Here is a 25,170-nt window from a genome sequence, read left to right as displayed (position 1 = left end):
ATGTGCGTATGTCCAACCGCCTCCTGGGTGTCTGTTTGTTCTTACAGAGAAACACTCAAATTCTGTATATCAGACCCCATGCAGAGTATACACACAAAGATAGAGCACAAATACAAGAAAGCAGAATTCCAGAATATTCTAGAGTACATAGTGTCATGCAGGCACACATAAACCATATACTCTTGTTCAGATGGAAGTCTTTGTGTTTCTCAAACGTGAGACGTGTGATCTCCAAACACAGTTGCTGTATGCTACAACTAAGTATAATGAAATATTTCTCCTGTTGAATCTTTCAATTCAATTTTACAGTGCAGATATATGCTATTTTTGTAGACTGATGCAAGAACGCATCTGGCGTGGCTGACTTGTAACTTTTGATGCCTAGAGGAAACTAGTGAAAGCTCCAAATGACACATAGTAATACGTTAGATCCATTTTGAGGGTGCGGAAAGAGCCGGGTCAGTTTAAAATAAAAAGGAATACAGCGAATTGGATTTCTGAAAGATAAGTAGACTCGCCTCTCCGAAATTCTCATTAGACAAGGTTTACAGCAGAGTGCATCTTTACAGCAGAAGTAAACAAACCCTTATGATTTTCTTCTACATACTTGCGATCCACCATCCCCATTGAAATCTATGGATTCGTAAAATTTTCGAGACTTAAACTCTAATGTGTAGGCTCCCCTAGTCTGTAATTAATACATTCTCAAGGTTTTAGCACAATAATTCCAGATTTTGAATTCCTCAAAATCGCTCTCTCTCTTACACACACGTATTTCAAGTGCTTTTCCTCCAGCAGAGCACACATCCAAATCCTCCCCACACACACACTCTGTGCTGAGTGTCAGGATGTTTGTTACTCTTCTCTACAGCGTTGCGCTCCGCTGCCTGCCTCTTTCTCCTCCACACAGGCTCGACTCTCTCTCCCACGGCTCCAGGGAGATGACTGCCCAGTTCTGACCTCTCTTACTTGGGGAGGCTGGCTCCTCTCTGCCTGCCCTCCCCTCTGTTCCAGCCTCCACAGCTCTAGACCTGGCAGCCACCCAGAGCCATTTCACTCACTCACTCACACCCTCCCACAGATATTCAGTGGGTAATATTGTGCTGCTTTGGTCTGCAAAGGCCGACAGATATATATATAGAGAGAGAGGCAGATTTAGGCAAAAAGAGCCAGAAAAATCTACCTTGGTAACCACAGTTTCTGCCAAAATGTGTTATGCTGCATTTATAACTCCATTATCATAACCGGAATGTCTAATAACACTCTGTAAATAGCATCTGCCACACAGGTATATGCACCCCAATAGTATGGTGGAACCACAGAAATCTAACAACAAATTAACCAATAGATGTCGCTGTAGAGGGTGGAGTGTAAAGACGGTGTGAACGTGTACTGTTGTCTTAGTGACCGCAGTTCCAATCTGCATTCTGATCCACTCTTTTTCACATCTGATTTACTGTCCACTCTTAATATTTCCTTTAATACTATTTAAAATAACAGATAATAATTTACATGCATGTTGATTTTATTGCAGTGATTTGGTCACTGTGTTTGATCTGGAGGCGGGTCTGTCGATTGTACTCATTCCCACGTGAAACCATGTTTACTGTAGTAAAACCAAGGATATATTTTTTTCTAATGTAAGGTTAAAGTTAGGTTTAGGGATAGAGGTTAATGTAGTGTGTCTGTGGGACTCATCATACTGAATGTTAGTATTTAAATATGGGTGCAAATAGTTTTACACTATTTGCACCAGGGCTGGGGTGCAAATAATATCTGCCACTATTTGCACTGGGGTGTAATTAGCATATACCATTATTTACACATTTAGATGCAAATAGCATCTGCCTTAATTAATTCACCTTTATATGTTCATGCAAAATGCAACACAGAATGCTCTCCAGGTAACAATGGAATAATAAAATGTCCTTTCACACAGAAATGTGTTTAATATTATATTTGATTGTTGAGGCCGCTGCCATATTGGTTCTTTTTACATAACCACACAAAAAGTTTTCATAGAATTAAGTTTACAACTTGTAATTATGATGTCTATGAAGACGTAGTGTTTTTTTACATGACAGATTCTGGTTATACAGACATGAAGAGAATTGTACAATCATCAATTATTATTTAATCTAGTTTAAACAGTGAAACATTAATATTTGGGCATTTGGCAGATTATTTTATCCAAATCAACAGCCCTGTCCACAGTCCATTCTCAACGGCTGGTTCAAAATCCACAAAAATAACTGCATACTGAACATTAAATAGCTTCTGATTGACAGTAACTTTGTTTGATAATGCAGCATTTTCAATTTTTTGTGAGGACACAAAAATCACTTTTTGAGACACAAAGTAGGAAGATTTCATAATATTTATCATTTTGTTTCATTCTTTTTGTGATGCCATTGTCTTTAAATGTATTTAATTGAGGACAGTAGTGGATAAAATCAATATCATTTTTGTTATTGACTGCATAAATTTTGCAGCAGTAACAACAACTGGAAATGGTGAGAGTGGTGGTGGTGTAGTGGTCTAAAGCACATAACTGGTAATCTGGTAATCAGAAGGTCGCTGGTTCGATCCCCACAGCCACCACCATTGTGTCCTTGAGAAAAGCACTTAACTCCAGGTTGCTCCAGGGGGATTGTCCCTGTAATAAGGGCTCTGTAATTCGCTTTGGATAAAAGCGTCTGCCAAAATGCATAAATGTAAATGTAAATGCATAAATGTGAGAGAGGTACAGCTAGCCAGAACAGAGTCTGACTGTCAAATAAGACAAAAATAAAGTGTTGTCAACGACTGTAAAAGGTCTCAAAAACAGAAGGGAGTGAAAAGATAAATTCAATAAATTGCATAATTTTCATAAAATTTCTGAAATTTGAATTGTTTGAAAAGTATTTACTGTGTGTATTTGAGCAAATGTGGGCCGCAATGGGGGGAAATCCACTGCCAGCTGAAACCAGATTGATGATGGTCTCTCACAGTGGCGGCAGCATCTGGTAAATGCCCACACGCTGAGAACAAACCCCTTCCCATACTACTAATGGAATTGCCAAAATTGGGGTTTTGGCTCGAACCAAGTACATGAGTATCATCTGTAGCCATGCAGACTAGAGAGGAGCCAACAGAGCGTAGCTACTGATTGATCATGGTGGAGAGTAGAGGAATGTTCAGTGTGGAGAGGTAAATGGGAAAGACAAGTCATATAGAGAACCTGCGACAGAGAGCCTGTGTGTAGTTTTGAGTCTGAAGGTGGGATATGGGCTGTGACTGACATGGAAAACTCTGAAGATCCAAAGCAATGGTTCTCAACTGGTTTTGCTTGAGGACCCAGAATTTATATTGGACATCAAGTTGGAGACTCAACACAGCACCATCACACAAACATAAACTAAAAGAGTTAATATTCCTATGCAACTGCATTGGCCCATATATATGCAAAACCAGATAGGTAAAGTGTGTCAAGACAAACTTTGATATTGGTTTGCCAAAGCCTTGTCTGAAAGTATAAAGTTGTTTTAAAAGTTTAATAGTTATCCAGACATTACCGTAAGACAAAAAGCCAGCAAGAAAGCTAGCAAGATGGTCAAAGAGACTGTCACATAGACAGTCAGAAAGATTGTCAGATTACATGATCGCCCACTACAGGAAAACTGTATGCCCGAAGAGTTGACATGGCACACTATTTCAGAACAGTCTGAAGACCTTGAATTTGCAGAATTTGGTTGATTTAACTTGAAAGCTCTAGAGGGAGTTACAATTGATCATTAGGATCTTGATTTAGGGATTTTGGAAAAACTTAAATTAGTCTGTAAAATAAGTTCACATCCAAAATAATCAGTTTTCTTCTATAAAATCGGTTTTGTTTTCTAACGTCATTGTTTTTCCAAGTATGCGGTAATAGAGGGCATTTTCTAAATGCTCTGTTTTTGGTGGTGGAAAACAGCATTATAGTGTGGATGACAGGTGTAAAAGGTAGCAAAATCAATCAAACGAAAATCTATTAGTGGACTTGTCCTAATGGTATGTTGGCGTTGTATAGACAGAGTAGGAAAACTGGCAATTTTGCTTCTTCAATGTCTCTTAATTTTCTATGCACTTTTCAATAAGCATTGCAGTTTGCGCAAACCATATTAATGTTTGTTGCAACTGAACTTTATTTAATGTTTATTTAATTTGAGTCATATTTTTGTTTATCGTGCAGTTTTGTTAATCGTTATTAAGAATGAGGGCATTTGAAAGAATTTGTGCCAAAATAATGTAGAGTTTGATTGTATGGACAGCCTTTGACATCAACAACAAATGATTTTGGAAGCATTTTTCTTCCCTTTCAAAAGCTGGTGAACATGTTTATTAGTATTTTATTAGACTCATTTTGGGTTGCGACCCAACCACCACTGCTCAAAAGAGTTGCAGCTTTCTGCATTCAATGAAGGCTGAGGAATGCCTACATATAAATACATACCGCTCACATTAGGAGAGGGAGACCACAAACCGTGTCAATACCAGCACAAGAGTTTATCAGCACTCATGCATAATACATGCTCTTTACAGTAAACATCCATGACGCATACTCACTGCCAGAAATCCCCATGGTAAACATAACTGCTCTAACAAATAATCATTTCAGCTAAGAAACAGACCTGATATTTACCAAATCCTTAAATCTTTTCATCCCTGGATTGTCTCTTCAATGTTTCTGAGTCGCTTTGAATCCTCTTTGGCTGTTTCTGAGCTAGGCTCAAATCCCTTTCGATGGCCACTAACATAATTTGAATTCCCAGAGCTATCTGTTTGAATCTTGTACACCCCTACAAAAACAGGTTTGAATTTCTGTCTTCTTCTTCTGAATCCATGGTTACAGCACTTCATTAGAGCCAACAGCTATGTAATGAATAATGTTATGGTTAACTACTTCAGGGTGATACAAGATCACCCTGATCACACAGTCATTATTTTGGGATTATTTTGCAAATATGACTGGCTGACTTTACATTATTCTGCTCATTGCACAGTAACTTACCAAATAAAGAAATATAGGTTACCTGGGACAACATTTAAACAATTATATTAATACAAAAAAATATTATATTGCATATATATTAAAACCATGTAATAATCAATAACTTGGGATCCTCCGCCTCGAGTTAGTTCAAACCGAACAGTCTATCAGTCTTGCTTCAGTTCTGACGCCTCTCCACCCCCAGTGTACTCTCAGGGCTGATTAGCTGTCCTCAGAGCATCTGTTGGGAGCCCTGCCTGCCCACTGTCAGTTTAATTGCAGCGAGGATTGCTGCATCCCAGGGGAGCACTGGTGTGAAATCCAGATATGATATATACCATTAACTAAACTGTAAAAAATCCCCATGCACACACACATTGACTTAGCATGATTCGGCCCATGCCGCAGACTCTATCTGCCTTTCTACTGCACTATAAATAACAGCAAGGATAGAGAGAAAGAAAGCAAGAGTGTTTGGGTTAGAAGTGATAAACTGTTATATTGTCTAGTGTCATATTGAAGTTATCTGCATTGGCCAATAATGTAATGTATAAAACATAAAAAAAAAAAAAACAATATTCACAAGAGTCGTCACTCAAAAGTAATCACAAGAGTTGTGTGTGCGCGCAAGTGTGTGTATATTCCCCTCATTCCACAATCCACATCTCTCTCTATCCATCTGTTCCTCATAAAAGTCTCCCTACCATGTGCTCTCTTGCTATCTTCACTCACTGCATGCTTTAATCAGAAAAGGTCTCAAGACAAAGACTCTCCACATCTCTCTCTCTCTCTCTCTCTCTCCTATCCCGTTTCCTCTACACAGGCAGATCGCTGTATCTGTCTTTCCAACTCTTCCCTTTTGCTCTCGTTGTTTTATCTAAAGGAGAGAGCGCCCTCTGTCTGCAGCTGGAACAATGACTCTTAAACACAAGCCATTGTCCTTAAACCTAAATATCTCCCAGCAATCTAAGACCATTTTATAAACTCTAAATTGCAGAACACCAAAGGTAAAGAAATTTATCTCACTCATGGTATCTTTCTTGGCAGCCAAAACAGCCAGAAACAATTTAAAGCCCGCCCTCCTTAGAGATTGCTCTGGCTGGATGACCGTCAGCAGAATCTCTTTGCTCCAAATGCAGAATGAAGTGATACCAAGAGAGAATTGAAGTGATGGCAAGTGATCATGGGAAAAGGTGAATTTGGAGGAGGTTTGGAGGAGAATTAGGGAGGTTTGGTGAATTTGTTGAAAAAAGCTGATGACACAGGCAGATACAAAGGCTAACTGTGCTGGGGGAAATAAAATCCAGCTAAAACCAGCAAACCACCTGGTCTCCCAGTCTGGTCAAGAGAGCATTAAGCAGGTCTCCCAGAAGCCCTAAAACCAGCAAAAACAGAAAAAAAAAAAAAAAAAAAAAGCCTAACAAGTTTTTTCCAGGCTAGGAGACTAGCTAACCACCGGTTTAAGCCGTTTTTTGCAGAAGAGAAGTGAAATATCAGCACAGTTAAATTGTAGTGTCTCCTAAATGAGAGAAAGAGTAAATCTGTAAAAGTACATTTGTACTGGACTCCAAAAATATATATATTTCTTACTGGGAACAACATACACACAATGCACTTTTACATTCAATTGTATTCCAAAACACAAGGGGCGAACACATAAATACATGTAGAAATTATGAATTTTAAGAACTGTCCTTTAAGGTTATGAGGTGTGTGGCAGCCCTTCACGCTTTGGATCAATAAAAGAGCTTAGACTTCCTACACTCATTTCCATCGGCTCTTCATCTGTCATACAAACACGATACAGACCACACTTGGCGCAAAGATCTATATAATACACAGTGACAAAAAGTGAAACCCCTCAGATCAATACTGCTTTTCGTCTTTTTAATAGTTTTATCTTTTGTCTGCATTCTAGGCTGAGAGAGAGAAATATATATATATTTTTTAAGACCACTCTATTTTTTAAGTTCATAATGTCTTGTTAAATGCTTATTTTGTTATACTGTATTTATATATTTAATTATATTTTTATTGTTATTTGTTACCATTAGATTTTATTTTTTTCTTGCTATCCATTTTGTATATTAATGCTTTGGCAATATTGTATGTAAACACAATCATGCTAAAAGTACTTTAAAATTGAAACAGAAATTGAGAGAGAGAGAGAGAGAGAGAGAGAGAGAGAGTGCAGTGAGAGTAAGCTGCCATAGAGGGGCGATATTTCCCTCCAGATATGACTTGTGTCCATCTTCCTCAGTGTCCTTCCCTTTAAACCCATCATTCACTTGTCTTCTCTCTCTTCCGTTCATTTGTTTTAAGTGCCTGGACTGTGTAGAAACTTTGTATGTGGCAGACTTTCCATGTACAGCCACTCAGCGGGTCCAAAAGTTTGAGATCACAAGTGAATATGCTTCTATTTTTTTATTATTTTCAAATTTAAATCCAAAATTTCCCATTACAGATTAAACATATAATCAGTTTAACGATTTAAGTGACAAGTTGTTTTGAAAAATATGCATGAATTCGAGAGTGGGATGGTTAATAAGGGTTTCAATTTTATGTTTTTAAGTGTATTCATAATACATTTGCCATTGCAGGTGCGGTGTGCCCCTGTATAATGCTAGCTGCTGTTTCTTCATACCTGTTTGTTTACTTCTGTTCCTGCATGCCGTTTCAAGTCGCTTCATTGATGGTTTTACCAAACTTGTTGCTCTACATTTGTCTTGTTTCTGCATTGTACAGTGTAAAACATTAAATAAAAGACAGAGGAAAAAAATACCTGATTATAAATAAGTGTGTTCTGTATGTAGTTCAAGAAAATAAAACTCAACAGATGTATTCTATACGTGCAAAAATATTTTGTAATGAATGCATGCTAAATAAGAGCGATCTCTCACGAGTTGGGCTCAGGTGCATTCAATAAAGCAGAAAATCAGATCCAGATCAGGTTTTGTGATAAAAATGTGGGAAATTGCACTACAAAGGTAAGGTAACTTATTCGTTTGGAGCCGACAATTTTACAACAATATCAAAAGCCCAATTAGGTTAAAGAATATATGACTCTATCAAACAGGCTCATTGAACTCAAACAGTCAATGTTTGTTGTAGCTGGAGAATTATGCCTGAAAATGCTCCGATAGACTTTCAGCACTCGTAAGGGACCGTCTGAAGATTCCACCCACAGCACTAAAACGGAGGTGTCCAAGTTTTCATTAATTCAATTAAAGTGTAAGTTATAAATACAATTTACAATCTTTAGAAAGTGTAATTTTTTTTTTTTAATAATGTGTCTAAGACAGAACATGCAAGGCAGTTGCATTGAACAATTTGACACCAGTGACATTTTAGCACAGTGTGTGGTAAAATGGGACAGAGAGCTGTCATGCAGGCAGAGAAGCCTGCAGGGCACTTACACTCTGTGCTCCCCACAGGCTTCATCCCTCACATCACGTCTATCTGTGTGCCGTCTGTCTCCCTACACCAACTGTGTTTCAAAATCCCTACCCATCAGTCAGTCTGTGCCATCTTCCAATGTGTGCAGCACTCTCACTCTCCCATGGCTGTCTGAGTCTATAGCTAATGAAACTCTTAACTTTTGCTGTCCAAACTCTCAACTTTTTTTGCTGATGATTTATACATTTTCTGTGGCAGTACTGGGTGTTAGGGGTGGGCGGTATGACCAAAATGTTATATCACAGTAATGATATGTATCACAATCTAATTGTGCATATATAAATACAAGATTTGTATTTATTTGAATAACCACAAGAAAATGCATATTTCTGGACAATGCAGTGAACTATTGTAACAACTGAATACTCTCATTTTATTTTTTGTTCTTATTTTTTATGTGATGGACAAACTAATTAAAGATTAGCCTATTCATATAAAATAAATGATCAGCCTGACATTATGCAACACAAAAGACTCAACACTACAAATAGTATTCTCAACAGATATTTTTGGCTCCGATTGGGTGAGCCATATTCAGAGTTGCTTTAAATTAGTCAATATATACACAACTGGGACCATACATCAATTAAATTCAATATTGGCTTGGGATTGGTAAACTACTAATGATACTTTTACGCCATGTTTGAAGTACCGTAATTACAAAATGTAAAAAGCATTCACATCTTCGTAGAAAAATTGCAAACATTGAATTCTATAAAGCTCCGGCTTGATGACGTCAAGATGCAAAAATAGCCAATATGAGAGCGGCCTCACCCTCAATAGATGAAGTTAGTGAACACATATTTCTGTTTGATATGCCATTTAATTATGCCATTGATCTCTGGAGCACTTTCTTTGTTCTTTTTTTTTTACTCCAACTTTTCTCCCCAATTTGGAATGCCCAATTCCCAATGCACTCCAAGTCCTCGTGGTGGCGTAGTGACTTGCCTCAATCTGGGTGGTGGAGGACGAATCTCAGTTGCCTCCGCGTCTGAGGTCGTAAATCCGTGTTTTATATCACCTGACTTGAGCGCATTACCGCGGAGACCTAGCGCTTGTGGAGTCTCACGCCTTTCCCCATGGCATCCACACACAACTCAACATTTGCCCCACCGACAGCGAGAACCACATTATAGCGACCACGACCAGGCCAACCCAACATGACTCTACCCACCCTAGCAACCATGCCAATTGGTTGCTTAGGAAGCCTCACTCAGCATGCACTGGACTTCCCTGCACTTTCTTTGTTCTTAAACATTTTTCAAGAACATATAGAGGTGAATTATTGAATTAATATGGTGATAAATATTTTGCTGTTATCAACATACAATGCTATTTTTGGCATTAGAATTTCCGAGTTGAATCTCATAAAGTTAGTTAATATTCCAGATTCAATACAAGTTAAGCTCAATCAACAGCATTTGTGGCATAATATTGATTTCCACAAAAATGTACTTTGTCTCAAAAAGCATGAAGCAAAAATCGAGGTTGCGGCGAGGCACTTACAATGGACGTGAATGTGGCCAATTTTTGGAGGGTTTAAAATGCAGAAATGTGAAGCTTATCATTTTTATAAAAGACTTACATTCATTTTTCTGTTAAAACGAATGTATTATTTGAGCTGCAAAGTTGTTTAAATTGCATTTTAGGGATTGTTGACATTACATACTCATGGCAATGCAGTTGTAAAATTGGCTATAACTTTACACACAAGTTTAGTAAGTGATTTTATCACACTAAAATCATGTTAACACGCATATCGTTTATGTCTTGTGGTTAAACTTTTGAAACAGTGAGTATTTTAACATTTAAGGATTGGCTCCCATTCTTTTCCTATTTGCTTCTTACCTTTTTAAACAAAACTAAGGACAAGTCACAATATATTTTTGCGGTAATCAATATTATACCACAAATGCCGTCGGTAGAGCTATACCTGGAATTCTCCTTTAAAGTAATTCCGACACAATGTTCATGCAGCATTAGGCCAAGTCCGCACTAATACATTTTCGTTTGAAAACACATAGATTTTCCCAAGTTTACACCTCACATCCACAGTAAAACAGTGTTTTCCTCCATGTCTCTTTTAATGTATATTTTAGAAAAACAATGACATTAGGAAACTGTATAAATGTGAAGCAGTCCTACAAAGTAATAGTCATGAAAACATCTACTGCAGGATAAACCATACAGCAAAACTTGGATTGGCTGACACATATCTGTCACACAGTACTGTCACACCACCCAGCCCTTTTCCTTCTTACTCACCACCTGCAAGTCTTTTCACCATCTATCTAAACATCTGTCTGTTTGCTAGGTAATAATAACAACCTTGATAATTAGCGCTCTGCTGGAATGCAGATCACCGCCGATGGAACCTTTACTCACTGTCAGTTCACACCAACACGATCGGACACTCAGCTGCACACACAGATGCACAATGCAGCACCTGTTGCGTCTCCAGTGCAACATCTCTTCTGTTAATGCCGTCTCGAGGCCTCAGCATGCTCTAAATGGCTCTTTAAAAGAGCCTCCATGGATGTGGAGGCAAATAAACATAGGACCACACCGCAAGTCCAGCGAGTCCCATTCACAGGGCTCATGTTTGGGTTGGCTGGCTGGAAGAGGCGTGATTTACAATAGATCAACATAGATATTCAACCTGGGATGCACGGAGCGGCCCCTACTGTGTCATTTTGGGTCAGATGTGCCTCGCTAGTGATAAAAAAAACCTGTGAGACCCAGCGTTCTATACAGGGGTGATGCTGTTGGTTTTGTTGTTTATTTTGCTTGTTTAAGCGACCACGGACTCTCGCTATCACAGGATCAGAGGAGTTCACGGTCCACTGAGCAGCATCTTTGATCTGGTTGGCTCGCTGACAAACATTCCCTGCCCCACTAATCCTCATTAATGGTGAGGTTAGATTCCATCTTTTCATCATATGACCAAGAGAGTGGAAGAAAGTGTGGACTGGGTGGCGGATACTAGGTCAGAAAAGAGAAAAGAGGGAGAGGAATTGATGATGCAATGCAAATAATATTAAATTGCCCCCAAATGTTGCATGACCTCATCTAAGGATTAATGTGAACCCAGATTCTGGCTGTCCACTTCAATGTGTTGAAGTCGGCATGTTTCTGTAAACTAGCTCACAATGAGGTGAAATCAGTCGTGAAATGCGCCTTAGGCATTCGAGAGAGAGAGAGCTAAAGAGAAAAAGTTATAAAGGATGTTATTAGAAAGCAGAAAATAGCAAGACACATAAAAAAAGATAGCATTTTAAAGGGATAGTTTGCCCAGTTTGTTGTTTCAAACCTGTATAGCTGGCTGACTTGTGAAGAAGAAAGAAATTCATATTGGTTTGGAACAACATGAGTGTGTGTAAATGATAACAAAACATTCACTTTTGAGCAAACAATTTCTGTAAGGAGGAAAAAAGATGATGGAATAATGCAAGAAATCTTAGACAGTAGGCACATTTCAGGCACAAAATCTGGCCTTCGGAAGTGTGTGAATCTGGCAATGAATGTGAAAGTGGACTCAAATAAAAGCCATAATGTTGTGGCAGTAGAATGGGAAAACTTAATGAACTTCAATGAAGAACAAAAGGCCTGGTGATGTTCTGAGTCACTCCAAACGTCCCGCTGCCCCCACAGAGCCCACCAAGTCTCCACAGAACGGAGAATAAACAAACAGCAATTTTAGGGATTAAAGTTGTCCTTAAAAACATCCACGGTTAAAACTATATGTTTTATAAAACTGCCCAAATCTACCATGGTTCCCAACTTCAAATATTGTTCAAAACTATATGTAAAATAAACAAACAAATGATAGCTAGAAATACAGACAGACAGAATTTAGTACACTAATATTAACATTTAGATTCATTTTTAATATTACTAAGGCTTGTACAACAGTATAACATTATGCATTATTGTAAGATGCATACATAAAGAACCATAACAGTGCATTGTGTTTCAGTGTTGCTGGGTCACAGCGTTACCTGGTAAACAGATTAAGTGCGCTACCACCATTTGGCCCCCAAATATCTTGTTTAAGAGAAACCCTTTTTAAACCCAAACACCCCATTCCCCCCTCTCTCGCTGTCAGCCCTCTTCCCAGGGCTCCCAGACCCTCACCCTATCGCCTGTTAAATGACTCCATTGAAGTCCTGTTTGCTCAAGTGGGCCCGGCCAATTATCTTCCAGCTTTCAGAGTGCTTAATGACACCAATTAAGGCTGCTGTGAGGGCCAGGGCAGCGGGGTCAGACTCTCATTTAGTGAGTGTGTGTAAAGCTAAACTGTGGGGAAATTGTGTTTCAATTGGTGCAAGAACAAGAAAACATGTGAGAGGAGAAAATTAGAGTGTTTTAAAGAAAGCGTGGCCATATGCGTGTGTATGTGCATGTGTGTGTAGGCTCAAGCAGGATTTACACAGCTATTACACCAGTCTATTTCTAGTGCTCTGCTAGTGCCCTCAAAATCTTCTTAGCTCACTCCCTAAACCCTATTTCACACTCAACGTGTTCAAATGTGCTCAGCAGAATGGTCTGTTCTCACTCAAATCCTTTGCCAGCTCTTTAGTGCTGCCCCTGTCAGAATGCGCCAATCACTATCGCTTTAAGGGATAGTTCAGTTAAAAATGACATTTTGGAAGCATTTACTCACCCCTATGTCATTCCAAACACATTTGAGTTTCTTTCTTCCACAGTACACAAAAGGAAATGTTCGGCAGAATGCTAGCCTCAGTCAATATTCACTTTCATTGCATCTTTTCCCCCCATACAATGCAAGTGAAATGTGATCCAGGCTGTCATTCTGCCTAACATCTCCTTTTGTGTTCCATGGAAAAGTCACAGGTATTGAATGACATAAGGGTGAGTAAATGATGGTGGTGTTTTCATGTTTGGGTGAGATATCCCTTTAAAAAAGACTGGGCAATAAATGCATAAAGTAATAAACATTGTGCTCTACAGCAGGTTTAATGATTGCATACATAGCAGACAGCTCTCAAACCGTATTCACAGAAACAAACCTTTTGATGAAATGTGTTGATCTCCTAAAATCATGGGGTGTTGTAGAAAAGGGATTTTAGAGTTGGGGGAACCCTACTCTCGAGTGGTATGATATTTTGATCCATGTTGATGTTGCTTTGGATGCAACTGATTCTGAATTAAAAACCCCTTCAGGCAGCTTTTATTTTTCAAAACCAAGCAAACTTGCTACTGCATATCAGTGGATCTAAGAAACGGGTGAGCAGTTGATTCCATATTACGCGATTTCTTTAAAACAGATAGGACCATGGCACAATACATTTATTCATTTGGCAGATACAGTAGCGGAAGGTGCGTCTATATGCAGGGTGGTGGCGGGGTTGCGTTGTCTCATGCCACTCTCGTATATGTTGCCTCTACCAGCGCAGTACCACAATTGACTAGAGCAAAGCACAATGAACAAGTGCACTCGCTAAATATAGAAGGAATACATCAAATGGATCAAACAAAAACTGCACTGGAGAACACAATAAATGGAATTGATTGACAAACAAGCAATTTTTTTTTCTTTAGGAAATCGAAGGTGCCGGAACACCATTCCGGACTGTACTGGTCCAATTTAACCCATGACTAAGACTATATACAGCCAAATATCTCCTTTATTACACAGAAGTCAGTGAGTCATACAGGTTTGGAACAGTATTTTCATTTCTGCTTTAATGTGTAGAATAAGGACTACTTTTGACCTGAATGTTGTTCAAGGACCAACAAAAGATATTAATCCAGCAAAGTCATCACTGGACCAGCGTGGGAAATCATACTGGTCTTAGCTGGGCTTTTCAAAAGGGTGAACATACTTTAAGTGTGTGCATGTGAATACAGACAGACACAAATATACATTAACAGCCTGCTAACATCCTGGTTACAGAAGAAATGGTAAAACTTTTGTAAAAACTCCTAAAGTCTATGTCTGTCTCTGGGCCTTAGTAGAGCTCAATTAGTGCATAACTGGAAAAATAATTTCACCATTCTTTTGTTCATCCTTCAACAACAACAACTAGAAACCCTGGTGAGCTTCAAACCCTCCCTGCTGCCCAGGCCACTAAAAGACTCACCATCAAGACACCCAATTTTGCACATCACAGCAAGGGGGAGAGATTTATCTGGTACAAAGCTTCAAATCTCAAACAGGACTTCACAGCAGTATCTAACACATTAAAGTGGTTAAACACACACATGTGCAGGCATGTGTGCATTCAACAGTGGCCTGTATCTGTAACATCTATCCTCTCTACCGGAAACTCTCTAAATCTTACACATATAAGTGCAGAGCCTTTTGCATAACTGATGAATATGCTGGAATAGCCCTGCTTTCTGCTAAAGAGCCGATGGGGAATCTTCTAACACCCAGAGGTGAACACACACTCACAAATTAACAGCTGGCTATTGGGAGTTATATACAGCTGTGTTTACACCAGGTCGATGCCATACAGCACTGACAATATAACGTGGTGCGGAGATACATCATGTAGGTATTATTTTACCAGTTACATCCCCAGCCACTGTTTCACATATGCAAAAAGGAGCAAGCTTTCGCCATGCATAAAAACACAAAATATGGTAGTCAACATTAATTTTCATGATACAGGAAAATGCAAGTTAAAAGGGTCTAACTAGTAAACAAAATGTTGTTCATAAAAGCACAAATGTTAACTTTGCTCCAGTTTTAGCGCTGTGTTAGCGCTCATGAGCCGTTTGAAATTTGTGCAGCAATTCTGCTGATCAGCCTCTGCGTATGGACAGGACGTCAATATGTGAGTGTGTGTGAGTGACAGATAGATGCTGATGCCCATCAAAATGCACATCCCAGGTGATGAAGGTAAACACATAGACAGACATGCCCATTCTCAATCGGACATGATGTCGATACGCTGTGCCCTTCAATGAGTGAGTCAAGAGGCTGAACACAAACACTTTACAACCTGGACCTCTCTAATCAATGAACATTGCCTCCTCTTCTAAAATAGTGGGTTATTTTAGAGAGTGCACACCAGGTGTTGGAGCTTCTGTTGAGCATCTTAACAAGTTAGACTATCTCTATATGATTACAAGCTAGAAACCAGTGTAAAGCTGATGATCTTAGATTTGTTAAAACAAGTGCAATTGGTAGTGCAAACGCTGACTACCACCCCTGGAGACCGCGAGTTTGAACCCCAGGGTATGCTGAGTGACTCCAGCCAGATCCTCTAAGGAACTAAATGGGCCCGGTTGCTAGGGAGGCTAGAGTCACATGGGGTAACCTCCTCATGGTTGCTATAATGTGGTTCTCGTTCTTGGTGGGGCATGTGGCAAGTTGTGCATGGATGTCTCGGTGGAGGGCGTGAAGCCTCCACATGCGCTACGTCTCCACGGCAACACACTCAACAAGCCACGTGATGCGCAGGTTGACGGTCTCAGACACGGAGGCAACTGAGGTTCATCCATGAGGACTACGCCACCATGAGGATTTAGAGTACAGTGGGAATTGGGTATTCCAAATTGGGGGGAAAAAGTGAAGTTTAATGCAAAAGTCTTTACATTTTTAAACTGTTGCACAGCAGGTCAGTATTAACCAATGAGATGTTGTGATATAATACTGGGACAGCAAAAACAATTAGATTTGCACTTCCAAAAGGAAATACAAGTGCTTTCAAGCAGAAAAAAGATTAGTGTTTTCTTTTTAAGTAATCTACAGCTTTAGGTTTTGGTTTTGCATAAACATAATTCCACATGCGATGCTGCATTTGCAGTGTAAAGGCATATATACTGTAGTTTAAAAAGGATAGTGACAAGACGTAAACTATATGCGTGTTTAAAGGGGTCATGACATGAGAAACCAAATTTGCCTTGATCTTTTGGTATATAAGAGGTCTTTGTATCATTAAAACGTCCTGCAAGTTTAATATTTTAAGACGTCCTCCCCATTCTAAATGAATCATTTATTTAATCAAGCTCAAAATACAGCTCGTTCTGGATTCATGGTTAGAAGTGACGTGACGGTTAGAAGTGACGTGACGGTTAGAAGTGACGTACCAGCGTTTGCATATGACCGCCTCCAGCGCAAGACAACTACGCTCATTTCGTATCGCCGTGCGCCTCACAAGTGTTCAGTCGATGGACAGCGAGCTCTGACAGAGACTACTTGTGCACAGGAAAATTACGATGCCACACAGATGTGCTGTTCCTGGCTGTGGTCAAACAAAACCTCTGAATAAGCTGCCGAAAGATCCAGACGTCAGCGAAAAATGGATGCAGTTTATTTTTTGAGGACGTCCCAGTCACGGCAGTGTTAACTTAAGCGTTTGTTCTGTACATTTTAAGGATGACTGTTTTGAGAACAAATCTCAATATGATGCTGGCTTTGCCAGAAAACTGTTGCTCAAAGATAAGTCCGTGCCGACTATTCTGGGAACAACGACGACGCAAACTGTAAGTAATCTATTTTAAACTTTAAACTACTTTTTAAAGCGCAATTTCATTCATTATGAATAATCACAGTGTTTTTACTTAGTTTACTTGCATATTGTTCTGGCTGGGGCGTCAATAATTGATACATAGGCACTGACGTTAGCCAATCATAACAGTGGGCGTTAACACTGAAGTCTTAAATGGAAAACGCTCCCAAAACAGACTGTTTGAATCAGAGGATGAGAAACAGGGTGGGAAAAGGTCATAAATCACTAGATTTTAAAAGTTTTTCTTAAAAAAAAAATATATTAATACTATAATTGCACCTAAGTGAACATAATAATACAATAAAAAAACCCATGTCATGACCCCTTTAATGATTTTAGTGTGATGAAATCACTTACTAACCTATTCTGTGTGAAGTTACATCCAATTTTACAACTTTGTTGCAATGACAAATTAACACTGTAAACTCTGAAACCCTAAAACTGCTTTACAGCAAAACTAATAAACAGGTTTCAAAAGGAGAATTCATTCAAGTGCTTTTATAAAATTATAAGCTTCACATTTTTGCCTTTAATTCCTCCAAACATTGGCCCCATTCACTTCTCACATTTTTTCTTTTTTTTTTTAAGGAGGGACGAGTCAAAATATTTTTTTTTGAGAAATCAACATTATGTCACAAATGCTGTTGATAAAGCTTAACTTAAGTACTGAAACCATAACATTCATTTAAGCAGTTTGGGCTGAATTAAAGAAAACCAAGATGAAAACTAAAACAGGAACATTTTTGTAGTGCTGCTTTAAAAAATATATCAAAGAAGATCCATTAGCCTTATATTCACAAGTGAACGGCTGACCATCTAAATCACACATCACTTTGAAGACTGCACCAGCCTTTGGTTAGCATGAGGAAGACATCTGCACAAATTCTCCCTGGTTCAGGGTGGCTCTGGTCAGGCAGTGGGCAGAAGTATGCCCCTGCACGTCCCCAAAAGACCCAGAGAAAGGCTTACATCCAAGAACCAGAAAGCAACAAAAGGCTTTAGGCCACAAGGGATGGGTAAAGGGAGACAGAGAGAGCTGTTTTGTATCAAGGAGGTGGTGTGGTCTCTGTTGTTGTAGCTTGTGAGCAGGGGGTGGTACTATTAGCACTTTAAAGAAGGATGCCTAACTTTTCAATGGACTGCAGGGCCTGGCAGGGTGCATTGTCAGACTTAAGAGAAGCATCTGGTTCATGGTGATCAGACCAGAATCTGACAAGAATAACAAGCAATGTAGACACAAGTAACAATTGCAGAGGAAATACACATTTATTGAGGAGGTGGGATACCTGTTTGTATTGTGCGTGTGTATGCGATTACAGGAGAGTAAAGTTTAGATTGTTTGTGCGTTTGTGTGTATGCATTCTCCTAAGAGCGAAAGAAAGACAGCATAATAGATTGTGCGAGAAAAAAAACAAGAGCGATCCAAAGAGTGTGTGTTGTGAATGATGGGGGATGTACATGTGTGTAGCGCGTGCTCAGGCAAGAGAGGCAGGTTGGCTTGTGCAGGTGGGCTGTTGACGGTTTTATCTCTCTGAATCAGCTTTTGAGAGGTTTCCCAGAGCTTTGGCCACAGAAACACAGCTGGTGTCTGGAGCTTCTCATTCCGCCCCAGAACTCAAACATTTCATTAAATGAATCAATGGCTTAATCACCCCCCATAATACAAATACCACAGAAAAACAGATAGACATATATAAAAGAGACAGAGTGAGAGAGGGAAAAACCCTGGACTGAGGTAGGAATGAGGTTGAAAGCATCTGAAAGCTAAACAGCAGTTTCTTGATCACAGATCTGACCCATTTCGCTTTGCAAAAGAGACTTTTGGCTGCGGAAAAGTGGCATACATTTCACGGATTCCTTTGACGTGATCAAAGGAATTGGTCATTAACATACAGCTAGTCTTTTCAAACAAATTAACAATGAAAAAAGCCTCATCAAATGGCCTTCTATACACATCCTCTAGATATTTAGAACCCCATGGAAAATAGATACAATCCATCGAACCTCATGTTCATGCACATCCAAATGAGTGTCAGCACCACTTGGACACTCATCTACTGTTAGACCAGGGCTTCACTCAAAACACCCAAATCACTTTCAGGATTAAGATCTCAACAGGAAGACAAGGAACACCAAACTTCCAATGAATGTGCAGTATTATGGACCATCTTAAAATCAGATAAAGACTAAGCAATAGACCTAAGTGTAGAGTTGCTCTTCTCCAAAACTCTGGGTCCACATTACATCCCAGAATCTCTTTCCTTCACAGATTAAGTATTAATGAGGTCTAACATGCACAATTGATACAGCACATGTGGCCTATACGTTTAATGCAAGCCTGTCATGTCAGTTAAACAAATTCAGTTTATGACAGGCAGAAAAGGTAACATAAAACACAAACACATGAATTATCCAGCCGACAGAGGGAATGAAACCCGCAGCCAGCGTTTATACACACAACAGGAGATATTGCTTCCCACTGTCCATTCCTTAGTTTGAGCTGATAAAAGAGAGACTCAGAGTACATCTAAATCTTCAAGTGTTTGGTTAACCGACACCTGTTTATATTTTTGTGGTTAGAAACTATTTTGTCTGAGTCATGAGCAGACAAGCATTTCTTGTCTTATCATTCCAGAGGCACTGGAAAAGGTAGCTTTACGTTACACACACACAAATTCAAATACTGTGCACGCAAAACAAAAAATGTCCATAATAGTAAAACAAAACAGATGCAATGAACAATCTGCATAAAAAAGGCATTATATATATATATATATATATATATATATATATATATATATATACACACATACACACACACACACATATATATATATATATACACACACACACACATAAACACATATATATACACACACACACATACGTACATACACATATATTTAGAAAGTTTGAAAAACATTCAATCTGTATTATATATTTTTTTTCTTCACATTTTAGAATAATACTAATGTAATCAAACTATGGAATAACTTAAATGGAACAATGGGAATTATGTTGTGACTAAACAAAATCCAAAATAAATCAAAACTGTGTTATATTTTAGCATCTTCAAAGTAGTCCCCCTTTGCTTAGAATTTGCAGACATGTACTCTTGACATTTTCTCCAGCAAATTCTTGAGGTATCACCCTGGGATGCTTTTTAAACAGTATTGAAGTTGTTCCCATCTATATGTTGGGCACTTATTGGCTTATTTTCTTTATTATTTGGTCCAAGTCATCAATTTAAAAAAAAAAAAAATTGTTATGTACAATTTTACTTTTATAATTAAATTAATATGTTGGCACAAATATATTTTTTCTACAAAACTAATTTCAAACATTTAAGCATACGCCTTCAGATCAAACGAATTTTAAGATCATGAGAAATATTTCAGTCCTGTTTCAAAAGTTTAGAAAAAGTAGTGTGTGTGTGTGTGTGTGTATATATGTATATGTGTGTGTGTGTGTGTGTGTGTATATATATATATATATATACACACACACACACACACATACACACACACACACACACACACAGTTCCACGTAAAAGTTTTAGGCACATTGAAAGATGTTGCATAGTGAGGGTATCTTCAAACATAATGCCATTAATAGTTTTCATTTATCAGTTAACATCATACAAAGTCCAGTAAACATAAAAAAGCTAAATCAATATTTGGTGTGAACAATTTTGCCTTTAAAACAGCACCAATAGGTACACCTGGACATAGTTTTTCTTAGTTGTTGGCAGATAGGATGTTCCAAGCTTCTTGGACAATTCGCCACAGTTCTATCTATGTAGGTTAACTCAATTGCGTCTGTATCTTCATGTAATCCCAGACAGACACAATGTTAAATGGGGGGCTCTGTGGTGGGCAATGCCATCTCTTGCAGATCTCCCTGTTCTTCTATTCTAATCTTTTCTATTTGCTTAATATTAATATAATACAAAATATATTGCAAAACTATCTCTCCATACATAAGAAATAAATTTGACAATCAAACATTTCTCATTTCTAATGTAAAAAACTAAATGATGTTTGTATGCTAAATAATTAAATGTAATGTTATGAAAAAACATCTGTGAAGACGATGCAAACGTCCACAGCGGCATATAGAGGATGCAACTAAACTTTCACAAATATATCCAAACTTTTAGACACACTTTTAACTTTAACAACAAAATATGCGTAAATAAATTAGGATCCGTCAAGCAAGAAGACGTGGAAAACATACATAGCCTACAGGAGGTAGATTTCAAATACATCTATACGGACATACTACAGACGGCTTTAATTTCATAAAATGCACCAGCTGTCATTTTTCAGCTTTAACTCCATTATAGGACAAAGTATTTTTGCGATAAAATCCCAGCACGAGCCAGATAAAAGTTATTTAAATCATTTGACCTAAATTCGTAAAGAATTGCCCCATATCTTATGGCCTCGAGAATGAAAAGGCCGATGAGTGATTCAGTTTATTTTAGTATCCCAGTCTTAAATTGACTGTTCGAAGGGTGAGTCGTTTAAACCAAAGACGACATTAATTCATTAAAAATACACATCTACGATTAACGGGACATAAGGGTTCTATAAGTCAGCGGAAAAAGCTTGATTACTATAAGGAGAATTTAAGTGGTTAAATAAAACTAGATACAAGTAGGTATTGTGCAAAAAAATAAAAATAAAATAAAATAAAATATATATATATATATATATATATATATATATTTTTTTTTTTGTTGTTGTAAATACTACTTAGAGGTGAATAGCTAGGATAAATGAAGCATCTCGGACCAGCAGAAACGTTCTCTCTCTCTCTCTCTGACAGAGGGTGTTCTCAAACCTAGGTTCGTAACTTAGGAGCGCAAACGTTTTCAACAAACGTCATTTACAATTAATTTAACGTGTAATAGGCGTGATAGAAACAACACATTCTTACTTGTTTGACGTTCCGTTCAGCGCAGGTCTCCAGAAGTTTCTCTAAAGTTCCAGAGTTGAAGTCCTGGGAGCTGAACCTCGTCTAACTCTATGTTCTTTGAGTTACTTTTTTAACCGTTCACAAAGTAGGAGTTACTCCTGAAAATATGTAACAATTCCACCTCAGACAGATTTAACTTGACGCCTGAGTTCCCCGTGTGTTTTCTCTCCCTTTTAAACACTTACAGACTGAAGAACATACTCCTCTAACTGTCCGGCGCTGTCCATCTTACAAAAATTCCACAGAATTCACTCGAATTTAACTTTTTTAAATGTTTGAATCACTTACCGGGAAACAGTGCATTGTCGCGCGTCACAATGCAACAGGTGTCAATTAAACGTTCGATCGCTTGACAAGCGCGCAAACTCGAGGCACGCGCCCCGCTTGCAGCGCGCGACAGGCAGCTGGAACGACAAACAGTTTTCCCCCTTCTTATTAGAGCAATTTATCGTGGACAGAAGAGTCTGGAATCATTCAGTTCACCTCACAGAGTTGATGAACTAGAGTTGTTGAACTTTTACGCTCAAAAGTTTTTTCTCTTAACTCCAACCTCCGCATTTAATCCTCTTGTGCCGTTTGTGCAGGAAATTTGGAAACCTTTTCAAACTTTTTTTTTCCTCTTTTCTCTTTTCTTTCCAGAGGCAAAATGTGTCACTGCACTGGTTCTTAACTTAAAACCCCAGTGCTTAGAAGAAAGCACTAAAAGCAGACGATGAAACTCTAGCGACTGCTTCAGTCCGCGGGCAGGGGGGTGAAAGACTGAATGAGTTTGGACTAGTTTGTGCATTGCCTACTAATGGGCCCGCCTGCCTTCCCTATCTCTCCAACTTTGAAACAGGGGAGGGAAAGAAAGCACAGTCCTCCAACAGCCCAGCGGGAACGCGCATTCCCTTTTAACGAACACTTGGACCAGTGTCCCAACCACTGCTCATATTAGTCAGCCAATAAACTTGTAGAAATGAGCTATTATAACAGTGATGAAGTATTGTGGCAGGTCTGTGCATACTTTGAGAATCTAATTATAACTTTTTAGAGTTTTGTAACATTTATTTATATACAATATTCTAGTTAATAATTTACATAAACATAATGCAATAATAGCTCAACTGGTAGCATGGTGCCTGTAACCTCTAGATCAGGAATCCCTGGGCACACATGATAAATAGAATATTTTGCATGCAGTGTAATGCGCTTTGGATAAAACTGTTTTGTCAAATGGGTAAAAGAAAAAAAAAAAGTAAAGTATAACATTTGAAAAAAGTTTGCATATTACGAAGTAATGCACGATTTATAAAACTGCAACAAAATGGCTTTGACAAAAAACTGCTTTGCACTCTTGCAATTTGATTCAAGCTGTAGTTTCATAACTGCACAGAGATTGCAGCAGTACTAAAAATGCATAAATATGACAATTATCATTGACAATAGCTCTGAACTTTGCTGGGGTGTACACCTACAGTCTATTCACACACACACACACACACACACACACACACACACACACACACACACACACACACACACGGATCGTCTGAACAAACGGTAGATGACAATGGAGCACAAACATGCAGTAGAGCTGTATCTGATTTCCACATGTGAAGATATCGGTTTAACAAGCGTAGAGGGGCCAGCAGGTCAGACCCAACTCCATTTCTCCAGAACACACATATTGCAGTGCTCCACTCCTGAATCCACACATATGGGCCTGATCTACCGCTGCGTGCCCACCTCTGACATCTGGAGATTTGTGCTGGCAAACAGCGTGAAAGATTCTGACAAAAGTATTGATAACATCTCAATTTTCTGAGCCTTTCCCCCAACCCTATTGAAAGACATGTCATTTTCTTTAAAGGAATATTACAGGTTCAATACAAGTTAAGCTCAATCGACAGCTTTTGTGGCATAATGTTGATTAGCCTACAACCAAAATTGTTTATACTTGTCCTTTTTCGTAAAAAAAAGAAAAAAAGAAGCAAAAACGGTTACAGGGAGGACATTCAAATGGAAGTGAATTTGGCCAGTTTTTGGAGGGTTTAAAAGGCAGAAATGTGAAGCTTATAATTTTATAAAAGATTTGCATTAATTGTTCTGTTAAAACTTGCATATCATTTGAACTGTAAAGTTGTTTAAATTGTTGTTTTACAGTCATTTTAGTGTTTTAGGTTTTCTGGCATTAAATCGTCATGGCAACAAAGTAGTAAAATTGGAAATAACTGTACAGAGAAAAGGTTAGTAAGTGATTTAATTACACTGTAATCATGCTAAGATGCATATTGTTTACGTCTTGTGGCTATATTTTTTAAACGTTGAGTATTTGAACATTTACGGATTGTCCCCATTCCATTCCATTGTAAGTGCCTCACTGTAACCCACATTTATGCTTTTTTTTTTTTTTTTTTTTAAAGAAGGGACGAGGCAAACTAGGCCTATGTCTTTGTCTTTATAGACTTGCTCTCACAATAACAAATACTCTGGCAAAGAGATTAGGAACTTCGATCTGGTAAACAGACCTGGAACAACTACCTAGCATTACAGTTGTTAAAAAATTCATCAACACATTCTGTCAATGGATCAATATCGGTACCTTTAAGAGCATCATGCTATAAGGGACCTTCTAAAGTTTCAATTTGAATGGCGAAGGAACTCATCTCACCATGGAAACAGTGAACTGACTGACATTGCAGTTGTCATGGGAATGCGAGGCCTTTGAACGCACTCCCTCGCGTCTGCCATGCCATATCAAATGCAAGCAAAATGTAAGAATGTCAAAACGGCCGCGATAAAGCCAAGCTAGAAACGTGATGCATTTCAACTGCAGCTTTTATCTGACAAACCTCTCACGACCCACTCCTGTACATAATCAAGCCCAGCTCCAGTCCTCGGGCCCTGACATGGTTCCAAACCCCTTCTTAGAATTGCTCCATTCATTACCTCTATATGCAATGAGTACAAGCTTGTCTTATTTGCTGAAATAAAGTAATTTCAGCAGTTTCTCAGAGACTGCTTTGACATTTTTCTGGTTCTCCGCACAACAGTCTGTTGCTCTTTGCGTTTGATTGGGACAGACAGACATTCTATAGAGAGATACTCTCCAGCTCTGTTTCCTCCATTGCTGTTTGAAGCTCCAGGTAAGATCATCCTCCAGGAACCCGTCAGAGCTTGTAATGACTGTTACATGCCTGGTTCCTTCTTTTGCGCTGAACTTGCGTGTGTGCTTCATAATGGCCTTGTAATTAGTTGTT

At 38.6% G+C, this 25,170-nt stretch overlaps 1 protein-coding gene across 3 annotated transcripts in view; it reads right to left on the bottom strand.

Annotated features, from left to right (window-relative positions):
* The window catches only part of LOC127638925 (protein Wnt-5b), a 95,974-nt gene extending 73,296 nt beyond the window's left edge, over window positions 1–22,678 (bottom strand). The window contains exons 1-2 of one of the 3 annotated variants that reach the window (XM_052120687.1): window positions 22,217–22,678; window positions 21,890–22,026 (exon numbers count right to left, since the gene is read on the bottom strand). Coding sequence is in view for 1 of the 3 variants with exons in the window: in XM_052120685.1 (XP_051976645.1) it covers window positions 22,217–22,231 (15 nt within the window). In the remaining 2 variants the exon portion in view is untranslated. Of the gene's footprint in view, window positions 1–21,889 lie in introns of all 3 variants that reach the window. The other 2 variants (XM_052120686.1, XM_052120685.1) reach the window with 2 other exon arrangements.
* Between the last annotated feature and the right edge of the window lie 2,492 nt (window positions 22,679–25,170).

The sequence above is a fragment of the Xyrauchen texanus genome, chromosome 47 (genome assembly GCF_025860055.1).
Source record: "Xyrauchen texanus isolate HMW12.3.18 chromosome 47, RBS_HiC_50CHRs, whole genome shotgun sequence".
Lineage (NCBI taxonomy): Eukaryota > Metazoa > Chordata > Actinopteri > Cypriniformes > Catostomidae > Xyrauchen > Xyrauchen texanus.
The sequence above is the reverse complement of the archived record's forward strand: the minus strand, read 5'-3'. Positions and strand labels throughout refer to the sequence as shown.